The sequence below is a fragment of the Elgaria multicarinata genome, chromosome 10 (assembly GCF_023053635.1).
Source record: "Elgaria multicarinata webbii isolate HBS135686 ecotype San Diego chromosome 10, rElgMul1.1.pri, whole genome shotgun sequence".
Lineage (NCBI taxonomy): Eukaryota > Metazoa > Chordata > Lepidosauria > Squamata > Anguidae > Elgaria > Elgaria multicarinata.
This window is the reverse complement of record NC_086180.1, coordinates 19952257-19964485: the sequence shown is the minus strand read 5'-3', so window position 1 is coordinate 19964485 and position 12229 is coordinate 19952257. Positions and strand designations below refer to the sequence as shown.

Here is a 12229-nt window from a genome sequence, read left to right as displayed (position 1 = left end):
TCAGGAGCCCTGTCCACTTTTGTATCTGGTCACTCTAGTATAGCTCCTGCAGGTTTAACTGTTGTGATGAAGGGAGAATTTCACCCGGTGCTGCATGCCTACAAATGTTCTATCCAACTGTTAAAGATATAGGAGCCCTGTCCTCCTTTCCATAAGGTCACTCTATATGTGGGGTTCCCAGCCAGCCCCCCCCTTAAAGGCACTGACCCTGTCCCAGACCTACAAGATTGTTGCGTCATGCGCCTGCCCTTGGGGCCGCTGACGTGCCACGTACCAGCTCAGTGTTTTGCAAATAAAAGTCCTCTGTCTCAACACTCTTGAGTGGGAGCCAAAGTAATAATGATGGAGGATATTTCGGTCTGTTTGTGCTTCAGAGATGGCCAAACCACTGGGTATTTTTGTCCATCACCTAAAGCAGCGGTTCTCAACCTGTGGGTCGGGACCCCTTTGGGGGTCGAACGACCCTTTCACAGGGGTCGCCTAAGACCATTGGAAAACACGTATTTCCGATGGTCTTAGGAAACTGTATTGACTGAACTATGTCATGTATCATCTTTTGTATTATTAAAGCTATTGTTATGTTTTATTTTCATTAGCAAACCATCCCATGAGAATGGATCGTGTAGAGAAGAACGAAAATAATTTTATGGTTGGGGGTCACCACAACATGAGGAACTGTATTAAAGGGTCACGGCATTAGGAAGGTTGAGAACCACTGACCTAAAGGGACCTGAGAAGTGAATGAGTGGAGAGGACATATTCCGTTCTCTTCCCCTACTAACAAGAGGTCAGTTTTGGGATCCCTGACCGCACTGTGACCATAAGGAGCTGTTGCTGTAGCCACATTCATTACTATAAAGACAGAGAACGACAGTCTCCAGTGCTTTCCCTCTGTTCTAAATTACAAACAACAACAAAAAACCCTTTCATCTGTCTCCTGACCTATTGTACCGAATATACAAAGTTGAAGCATGACAAGTCAAAGTGAATTAGGATAACGATCTATCTCTCACAATTAAAATGCAAAGTGCAAAAGATGTTTAAAGAGGCACTTTGGCACCAGACAGCAAAACAAGACGAAAGCCTTGGTGTCTGAGATACCCCCCGTGTCAGAATTTATGTTTAAAGCTGAACAATATTCCATGCACCTCACTTCCCTCAGGAAGGTTTCCAATAGGGAGTTTCAGGTCTTGGCTAAAGTGGTGGGGCCTAAAAGCTTGGGGTGATGTCTGTCTGAGCAAGGGGGAGAGCCTGGGGGGATTTGGGAGAGGGAGGAACTCAAGCCTTCACATTGTTTTCCAGTGTAGAATTATTATCCTTTCCTCAATGCTTTCAAATAGATTCCCTATGTCTGCAATTGTGTCCATCTCTGAGTCACTTTCTCCCAGGAAAAAAAAAGTTACTAAGGCTGGAAGAATATCTGGGGCAATGGGGCTGGGGGAGTCAGTTCTGGCTGCCTCCATATTTTTAATTTTTATTTTATTTCTTTTATTTATTACATTTATATCACACCTTTTTTCCTCCAAGGAACCCAAGGCTGCATACATAATCCTCCTCCCCTCCATGTTATCCTCACAACAACAACCCTGTGAGGTAGGTTGGGCTAAGAGCCTGTGACTGGCCCAAAGTCAGCCAGTGGGTTTCCATGACTGAGTGGGGACTAGAACCCAGATCTCCCGACTCCCAGTCCAACACCTTAGCCACTACACCACACTGGCCCATGGGCACCCCCATGCCCCCCCCTTTAGTACATCTACCTTCTCACCATCCTTTTCCACAGCTGCTATTGCTCCTCCTCTTCCTCTTCCCCACTTACTTGCTTGACAGATAGTAGGGTGGCTACTCATGAATTGCCAAAAAAGAGGACAGGCATCACCAAAACAAGAGGATGAAAGAGGACACCTGAATTGCATAAAATATGCATCCACTAATTTATATGTATAGATGCAAATTTAGAAATAATCACTATACTTTGAATAGAAATACCATACATCTGACCATAGTGGGCAAGACTGTTGCCAGGTGACCTGTATGCGTGCCTGCTCCATCAGCTGTTGATGGGCAGCTTCATGGTCCAGTTCTTTTTTCTGATGGTTCTTTATCTTTAAATTGTGATGGTCACCAATTTGGATGGCTTTAAAGGTGGGGTGGATAAATTCCTGGAGAAGGTTATCAATGGCTACTAGCCCTGATGGCTATGTGCTACCTCTAGTATCTGAGGCAGTAAGCCTGTGTGCACCAGTTGCTGAGCAACATGGGTGGGAGGGTGCTGTTGCACTATGTCCTGCTTTGTTGGTCCCTGGTCAACAGCTGGCCGGCCACTGTGTGAACAGAGTGCTAGTCTAGATGGACCCTCAGTCTGATCCAGCATGGCATTTCTGATGTTGTTATGTTCTTAACTTGGACCTGGATTGGACAGTCCTTCAGATAGAGGACTCCTTCAAATAGAAGTCAGCCCTTCCAAAGGAGGAACATCCTCTGTAAAAGTGGCCACATGGCCACAATGGACCCTAAGAGCTACCATTGTTGCATTTCAGTCACACAAAAGCCAGGCAATCACTAAACAGCCAATGGTTGGGGGAAATGAGGTGGGGCACAGTGAACCCCAGCGGGCCAGATATGGACCTCAAGCAGGCTGACCATCCACCCCTGAGTTAAAGGATCTCAGGTACAACGTGATGTGAAAGACCCCTGCTTGAGATCCCAGAAAGCTACTGGCAGGCAGAGTAGGGTCTTCTGGGTTAAACAAATGGACTGATGGTTTGCAGTAGTTTTGTATGTTCAACCCACTGCCTCTTCCCAACTACCTGGGAATCTTTCTCCCTTTTTTTGCCACATTTATCCTGACTTCAACACTGTCCATTGCAAAGGAGCCGCTTCGACTCAAATACAGTCACTTCCCATGGAAAGATAGAATTTAGGCTGCAAACGAGGCCAGCGCACATCATCCGTACAGCTGCTGACTTTGACTGTTTCACTGCTGCACCGAAGATGCTTCCAGGGGTTTAAGGGAGAATGGCTAAGCAGCCAGATATGAAATAAAGTGGAAACGTTATTGAAGCCCAAATCCACTTTAAACTTCTTGCGTGCTTGATTATCAGATGAACTGCAAGCACTTGACTTTAGGCATGCCTTGAGCGTGTGCACCGAGGTGGAAGGAATGGAAATAAAGGAAAAGACGGCGGGAGACATAAAAGAAGGAAAATGCCTTTGCTGTTCACCAATTTACCTTATTGTGCACAAAACAATGTAGCTTTGTCAAAGCTGTTCCTTTGGAAAGATCGTTTAAAGTAGGAACTCGGATTGCTGGCTCAGTATAAAAGCTAGTGTCAGTTTGGTCTGGATTGGCAAGGTTTCCAAGTACTGGGCTCCTCGTGCAAAGCACACCCAATCACCCACCATTAACTTAAGGATCTGAATGCTAATGCCCCATTCTTACTCCCCTTAACATTTCACCCTTAGGCCCTCTCTACACCATATATGTGCAGCAGGAGGGAGGGGTAGGATCTCACAATATTCTGATCACGAGATCCTCCCCTTAGTACAAACACACGCGCAACATCCCAGGAAGAAGGAGGGTTGTCGTGCCCGCCATTTTATTATTATTTTTAAACAGAAGATGAGTGCACGTGCACTCCAACTAAAGGTTTTTTTTTTTAAAAAAAAAAATGATCCCAATCCCCCCTACACCCCCGATGGGCACAGAGTGCCTCTTTCCTGCCTCCTTGCTTTTACTCGTGAGGAAGCAGGATTAAGCCGGGACGGGCGCCCACACATCTCCCACGGTCTCGGGATGATCCTGAGACCGTGGGAAGGATCAGGTTTTCCCAGGGATTATCCCCGCTTGCCTCTGGGAGTCCTTTTGGACACACAGGGATTCGGCCATGACCAGCCTGGATTATCGGGCTGGTGTAGGAATGGCCTTATCTTAACACTTTGACTAGATTCCCCATATCCCAATGGAAGAGTCTTCTGTTCAGGCACAGTGAATTAACTGTGCACTGCCTGTTTAACCTCAAGCCACCTTCCTGACTCTCCATTCCTTATGCTCTCTCCACCTTGGAGAAATCCTCCTGAAGGCTTGTATTAAGAGTTTTGCTAGGGAGCTGTAGAAAGTCCTGTAATACTCGCTAAGTTACCAATACCCGTATGGAGCCTGGGGCCGTGTCTACACCAGCCCGATAGTCCGGGCTGGTAACGGTCAAGTCCTTGTGCATCTATATAACACACAGGGACTCCCAGGATCAGGGGGAGATGGGCACAGGTATTCCCAGGGATAAAGAAACCCTGGGAAAACCCGATTCTTCCCGTGGTCTCGGTACCATCCCGAGAACGTGGAAGGTGTGGGCACCTGTCCCGCCTGGCACCAGAAATGGGTTGGTGCCAAGCAGCTCTGTGCCCATCAGGGGAGGGGGTGGAAGCAATTTTGCCACCTCTGGGATGGCAGAGAGAGGGCTTGGGGGGCAGTTCTGGGTGTTGTTATTTTTTTGTTTTTTGTGTTTAAACTACTCACGTTTTTTGAAGGAGCAGGGCCTTGCTCTTGCATGACTGGCCCCGCTGCTTAAAAAAAAATGCCCCCCATGCAGTCCCTGGACATGGGGCAGGCATGTGGACCCAGGCGGAGGCTCTCAGAAGTAGGAAATCCTGAGATCCTCCCCCCTCCCTCCCGTAAGGCCGGGAGGTATAGAAAGGGCCTGAATTCTGTAGTTACCATTTAACAGACAACACAGGATCAGGGCCTGCTACCAGGGATTTTTTTTAACTGGAAGTTTCTGGGGATTTGAACCTAGGATTTTCTGCACATAGAGTTATCCATTCCTCTAGTCAACTATGACCCCTCCCTGGAAGATCTAAATTAACTTCAAGTTGGTTTCACTCTATTAGATTAGCTTAAAACGTTCATTTGTTTTGTTTTGTTTGCTCTAGACACCACTAATCTCTGCTCAAATACAGAGCTAAGCAATCAACCCCATCATGCCCAAGGGAATCTTTAAGGTCTCAGGGACCAGGACAATCCTAAAAATGCTCCCTAGCTTGGGGAAAATGAAACTGTGTAGCCCTAGAACTGAAGTTCTGGAAAGTGTCCCCATTTCATGCAGCTAAAAAAGATTTAAAAAATTGCATGTGCAAAAACTTTTATTGCAGGCTCTGCTAGCTATCTGCCTAGTCTGTTTCTTGACCTCTTTGGCTTACAGCAAGTCAAAAGAGATTCAAAATGCCTCCCCCAAGCCTCGGTGTTCAGTTCAAATGACAGCATGGGTGTCCAGGGCATGGACCGAAAATAGATTTAAGTTCAATTTATTTTTAAGTTAAACCTATTTTAAACTCAACATGCAGAATCTCATTTTCCGTTCCGAACTGTAGAAAAAGCGTTGGAAGAAAATGACATTAAGAGTCTTATCACATTCAAGCATTACGAGCCTGGAAAATGCGCATTCCGAACCAGGTAATCACAAGTTTCAGACAACATCACTTAGTAACAGGAATATTAAAGATGAATTACCTGCTTCTGAAGTGGTGTCTGTGTTTCTTTGACTTCGTCCAGCCTGGATTGCAGTAGTGCTCGCTGGCAGCTTTTTCGCCGGTGGTATTTTTTTGGGAACTGCAGGTGTTGCCTTTAAACGTTTGGTAATATTGCTTACTGCATCTGTGAGGGACTTGTCCACGTACCAGGTTAGATTGGAAAGGATCGTTCCTGCTTTGATCTCCAGCATGGACTCGGTGAGTTCTTGCAAACCTTTCTGAAACAGCACGGTGTCTGGATGAACAGGTTTCATCACCCCATTGACATTCATGCTGTGAATGCTTCCAGAGAGATCCTCACACAACTTCCGTGCTTCATAAGCAGTCCTGTTCAAGACAGGAATGACCACAGAGACACGTATGGATTTGGCTTCAAGTGCCCTGATCCTCGAATTCAAGGTCTGAAGCCGAACAGAGACCACTTTATCCTGTTCTTCTACAGCAGCTTTGACGTTTCTAACTGAGACACAGTTGTTTGCTAAAAACTTGTTTATTTTTGTCTCCACAGCCTGCAGACGGACTTCATGGTCTTTGCGTTCCCGGGTAGGACCCAACTGTTTCTCATCCAGGTGACCTGTCTCTCCTTGATACCCTTGAAGGTTGAATGAGGATGTGTTTAAATTTTGGTGAACCCTACTGAGATGAGGTATGATGTCTTCACCAGATGAAGGCTCTGAAGGAGAACGAATACTTTTTGAAGCAAGGCTGATTTTCTGGTTCTCATTTATTAGTAACTGAAGGGATTCATTCATCTGTTCGAACTGAGGTATTAAGGTCAGTACACTTTCCATCTTCTTGATACCGCTGCAGCAAGCATCTGTGTCATTTTTCAAGGCATTCAGAGTTTCTTTCAGCACGTAGTTATCCTGGATCGAATCTATGGCACTGTTGATCACCATCATGGTCTTGTTCATGCCATCCTCCATTAAAATGAAGCATTCATTAAATCGCCTCTCAGAGATTTCATCGTGGGTCTGAGCTTCATTTTTAAGCTCCTTCTGGGTTTTGTCAAGTTCTTCAATGGTGGAACTGAGTCCTGTCACGACACTGGTTAAATTTTCCAACCTCTTGCTGACAGCTTCCATTTCCATCTGCTGCTCATATTCTGATGTAAGGCTGAAGGGAACTCCTTGCTCAATCAGTGGTTGGAGGATCTCCATGTCATAACAAAGGTCATTAATTTGTTCATTCATTTTGTCCATCTTATCATCCAAAGGAAACACCAGGTTTTCTACTGTTTGGTTTAAAGAATGCATGTTCTCTCCCACACCCTTCAGTTGTGTTTGGAAGTCCTTCCTGCATTTGGACAACATGCGATCACATTCTGTTTGTAGGCTGTCTCTCTGGATCTCTACTTCTACTGTGAGGTTACTGATTTTGCTGTCTTGAACTCTGAGGTCATCGTAGAGCTGCAGAACCATCAGACTCTGTGTTTTCACTTTCTCATGCAGCCCAATCATATAATCTGTAATATTATCACTCAGTGATTTACCTGCTGTGGGGATGTTTTGGTCTGAGTTCTGTTCAGCTGATAACAGCTGTTCATGTACCTCTTTCATTTGGCTCAGAGTCTTGTTCAGTGACTCATAGTAAATGTTGCTCTTTGAACTTTGATGCTGCAAGGCAACTTCCATAGATCTCTGCTTTTCCTCCAGGTCTTTGATTGGCTTGTCGCATGTAAAGCTTATTTCCTCTTCAATATGCAGGATCTGGCTCCTTAGTTCAACAATTTCTACCCTCGTAGGCCTGCTCTCTAGCTCCATGGCACATTTTTGCTGAGAACCATTCAAACTTTTGACCAATTGTTTGGTGTTCTCGAGCTCTTCAGACAGACCAGACACAATCTTGAAAATCTGGGCCACCGTCTCTTGCATCTCACTTTGGAAGACTTTAGACTGCTCTTTTACAATCTCTTTGACTAGCTCAGTAATGCTTTTGGACTTGAGACCTAGAGGGGGAAAGGACACAAATGCCTTCATGAATAAAGAGCAAGCTAAAAGGAAGAAGAAGCAAAAATCCAATATTTAAGCACACTTTTTTGCCCTTTTATCTAGACCCCATTCATCTGGCTCTGCTTTGGGGGAGGAAGGGAAAGATATTTTTTGCAATTACATTCTCTCCCCCACTTATGTTATAGATTATTACCTTGGCTGACTCTCAAGAGGGTTCTGTGTTTGAATAGCATTTTACTAGTCTCTCTCATCCTTTTAATCAGTTTTGCTGTCCTGGGGGGGGGGAGCCATAATGTGCTGCTCCCCGCAATTATAGACAACTATGACAAGGTGAAAGGTACCCATGGTTTCTAGCATTGGAGACCAAAGGTTGAAAGGACCTATCACTCTACCAGATACAGAGCTAGCTTACCGGGGAATTGTGACTGTCAGGAGACAGCAACGGCACTGAAAACATTGTAATTCTCAGTCATCTAATTAGCAGAAGCAGCACACCCTGAATAATTATTATTTCCAGGTGAAAAGGCAGAAATAGTCTGCTCCACCTCCTCAAGGTAGTATAAGTGAGTATATGTTTTAAAGTGTATGTGCTGGGAGGTGGGGACAGCAGGAGGAAGGAAGCAACAGAATACTGCAGTGGCTTGAAGGCATTGGGTTAGATCCAGACTTAGTATTTGTTAGAGTAGTCCCATTAAAATCAATGCAACAGAAGTTGGTTCCTGACTGTTAGAGCAGTACGACAATGGAACCAGTTACCTAGGGAGGTTGTGGGCTCTCCCACACTAGAGGCATTCAAGAGGCAGCTGGACAACCTTCTGTCAGGTATGCTTTAAGGTAGATTCCTGCATTGAGCAGGGGGTTATTGTTGTTGTTACTATTATTATTATTTGCATTTATATCCTGCCTTTTTCCTCCAAGGAACCCAAGGCGGCGTACATAATCCTCCTCCTCTCCATTTTATCCTCACAAAAACAACCCTGTGAGATAGGTTGGTCTGAAAGTCTGTGACTGACCCAAATTCACCCAGTGGGTTTCTATGTCTGAGTGGGAACTAGGCCGGATCTACACTACTGCTTTAAAGTGCTTTATAACAGTTATAAAGTGCTTTAACTGCTTTAAAGCGCTATAAAACTGTTATAAAGCACTTTAAAACAATAGTGTAGATCCAGCCCATAACCCAGATCTCCCGACTCCCAGTCAAACACTCTAGCCACTACACCACACTGGCTCACACTAGGGTTGGACTCAATGGCCTTGTTGGCCCTTTCCAACTCTACTGTTCTATGATTCTATGAGTGGCACCCTAGAGAGGAGACACTGGCTGCTTTCAGACAACACAATAGTCAATGGGAGTTAATAGTCAACTCCAGGGTTAATTATAGAGGGGGTACTCCCCACACAACATGTTCCTTTACAAGTGTGGAGTGGTTGGGGCTGGCACTGAGTGTACTAACAGTCACTGTCCCTCTCCCAACCCTCCCTCCTCCCTCAGCCCTCTCAGTGCTATCCTAGCAGCCTCAGCGAGTTGTGCCAGGTGTAGCAGAGCAGTCAGCGTGGTTTTGCCCACTCTTGCCCAGGAACTCTGTAGCCAGCTGAGATAGTCAACTCAACCCTGCAAAATAGTCCACTGAGCCTGACAGACAATGCGCTAACCAACGGTTGTGTAAATAGTCAACTCTGCAGAGCGTTGGTTATCTCCATTGGTTATTTTGAGGAAATAGTCAACTGTGGGGTGGTTTTTGCCTGACAGACAACACAATAACCAACTGTTGACTACTTAAACCACTGTTGGCTATTGTGTTGTCCGAACTGAGCCAGTGGGTTGTCTGCTTCTGCCAGTGCAGTTGAAGGCACCTAAATCTGGATACAACCCAGCACATAATATATTGCCATGCATTTTATTGTTTTACTCTGTACAGCACCATGTACATTGATGGCGCTATATAAATAAATAAATAAATAAATAAATAAATAATAATAATCCTGGTTCTCCACAAGTAGGAATGTTAACTGCCACCCCTTTATTGGTCAACATCATCAAGTATTAGGAAGCCATGTTTAAAAGGCTTTGTGGATGGACCACTATTCCCACACAGAGCTTACTCAAAGTGCCCCAGAATTCCCATGTTTGAATGTGTTCCTGACTGGAACTTTGGGCTGAAATAGGTGGCATGACTATAGCCATCTTGAGTATTTCTGACTATGAGTGACAGCTGTACTGATCATATGCAGAATAGATCAGTTCAAACTAACAGTGATGAGTTTCTTTGATTATTTGTGGTTTTTTTACTTCCTGTGTGAAAATCTTCTTCTGTTCCTACAGCATGACAGAGGCCTTAGCTAGACCTAGTAGTCTAGCGGGACGGAGGGGTGAAGGTCTCACGGTTTTTTAATCGTGAGATCTCCCCCTCTGTTCACACACAACACGTGATGACCTCAGAGGGAGAGACATCGCACCCATCATTTTTATTTTTATTTTTAAAGAGACTGGAGTGTAAGAGCGCTGACGCGCAAAACATAAATAGTTTTTTAAAAATAATTCTTTTCCTCGCTCTCCCACCACACCCCCAATGGACGCAGAGCTCCTGAGGAGCTCTGCGCCCCATGCGCGGCTCCCGGCTCCTCACAAGGAACCTCAAGGAGCCGGGACAAACCATGGCACGCAACCACACATTCCGTGGTCGCGGGCTCAGCCCGAGACTGCAGAAAATATGGGCCTAAAGTGTAGGGAGAGATCCCAAGGCAAAGGAGGGATCATATCTCCCTGATCCCGGGATCTCCTGTGCGTCATGTGGACACGCAGGGCTGATCCTGCGGATCGCCCCAGGATTTCGCCCTATCTAGCTAAAGCCAGAGAATTAGAGTGCGCAATGAAGAGTTACGTTTAGATCAGGGATGTGGAACCTTCATCTTGTGGGCTGATTCTGGTCTGCAGAGTTTCACCATCTGGCCCACAGGCTTGGCTTGGAAATAACAGTGGACATTCCCTTGCATTCTGCTCTTCCTTCCAATCTGAGATTGGAGATTACAGTGGGAATGCAGATGATGAGTGGCCATTGCCCAGTGCAGGGCTGGCTGAGTGCCTTTCTCCATGGTGAGAGAGACATGGAAAAAAAGAAAAATGGCTTGGGGTGGGGCAATGACAGCAGTGGGCGTGGTTACACCGACTGACAACATCTAGCCTACAGATGGAGCACAATTCGGGGGGGCCACCTCAAACTGGTTTGACACCCTTAGTTTTGATGAATTAGCTTTGATTAAGAAGGAACAGACGTGATTTCAATCTGTTTAGTTGCATCTTTAATATTGATGATTATGGATTAAAGTGACTATACATGAACTGCAGTTTATAGTGTTCTATCATGTGGGGAGGAAGATCTAAAACAATGTAAGTATCCATATATATAAATGCAAACACATGCACTTCAAAAGATTATGTTAAATAGCAATTGAGATCTTAAGCAGGTATAATTAGGATAACACTATGAGAAAAGCCACAAACTTTCATCTAACCTTAGAGAGATACAGAGAATGGGGAGAAAGAGGAAATTTCACTGCTTAGAATACAAGGAAGGATTTGTGACAGAAATTGCATGTGGCCACCTAATGTCAGAACAAAGGCTTTTCTTTTGGAGGTCAATTAAAGAATTCCCTCATCTCGTGCCAAATCCTAAATCAGTGCTAATTGGCTAAGGAAACTCAAACAATCACTAATTGTTTAATAGAGTAAAGGCCACCCTGAACTAAATTGAAATAATCTCTTTAGAAGATTATATGTCTGAAGGGGTCCATGTACAGAAAGTCTATGAAAACTTAAAGAAAAGAAGAATGACATTAAAAGTCATAACTTGGTACTTGCTTACTTATAACAAAGAATGCAGCACTCAAACAGTCTAGTAACACCTTTGGCATTTATTCCAAAGCATCAACCTAAATACAAATCCAGCCAATATTTTAGCAGGCTAGAGCAACTAAGGATAGAAAGAAAATCATTAAACATCTAATAAAACATTTCAAATGGACGTTTTAAAGGACGAGTGGGAAATATGTGGCCCTCCAGCTGGAGTGCAAGTTCCATCATCCTTCACTATTGGTCTATGCTGGGGGAGTTGCAGTCCAACATCATCTGGAGGGCCACACATTCCCCACCCTTGTTTTACAATATTTGAAATGCTTCAGACATATTACCTCAGTAATTCTTACATTGGCCCGTAAAAGTAGGACAGTGGTCTTGCCCCCATCTTACAGATAGCAGGCTGAGGCTGAGAGAAAGTGGTTTTCCTAGTACTGCCTTCTACTGGAGTTGTAGCTGAGATTAAGGATGTACCAGAATCTTGCTCACACTTTTAGTGACAATTAGTGAACTATTTCTCCAAATAGCAGGAAATAACTCAAGCTTATTTCTGAGTCAATATGAATTAATCAAATAATAACTGAGCCTTCTTTCTTTCTTTCTCTGGCCCGATCTACACCAAGCAGGATATTACACTTTAAAAACATTATGAAAATGGTATACGTAATGTGTCCTGGGCCTGAACAGTTGGAATAACTATTATAAACCATTATAAGCAGTAGTGTAGATCCTGCCTCTGTCTGTCTATCCTTCTGTCTTTCTGTCTGACTGACTAACAGGGAGAACACAGTGATGGCAAACTCTGCCAAGGGTAAACAGGGACAGGTGAGAAATATCTCCCCACTCCAGCATCTGGCATGTTGCATAAATAGCCCCTGAAAAGTTGCATCAAGGACTTCTA

At 44.6% G+C, this 12229-nt stretch overlaps 1 protein-coding gene across 2 annotated transcripts in view; it reads right to left on the bottom strand.

Moving 5' to 3' along the window:
• MMRN1 (multimerin 1) overlaps window positions 1-12229 on the bottom strand; it is an 89568-nt gene that overhangs the window by 15904 nt on the left and 61435 nt on the right. For both annotated transcript variants that reach the window (XM_063135329.1, XM_063135330.1), the window contains exon 6: window positions 5504-7471. In XM_063135329.1, coding sequence (XP_062991399.1) covers window positions 5504-7471 — 1968 coding nt within the window. The remainder of the gene's footprint in view (window positions 1-5503; window positions 7472-12229) is intronic.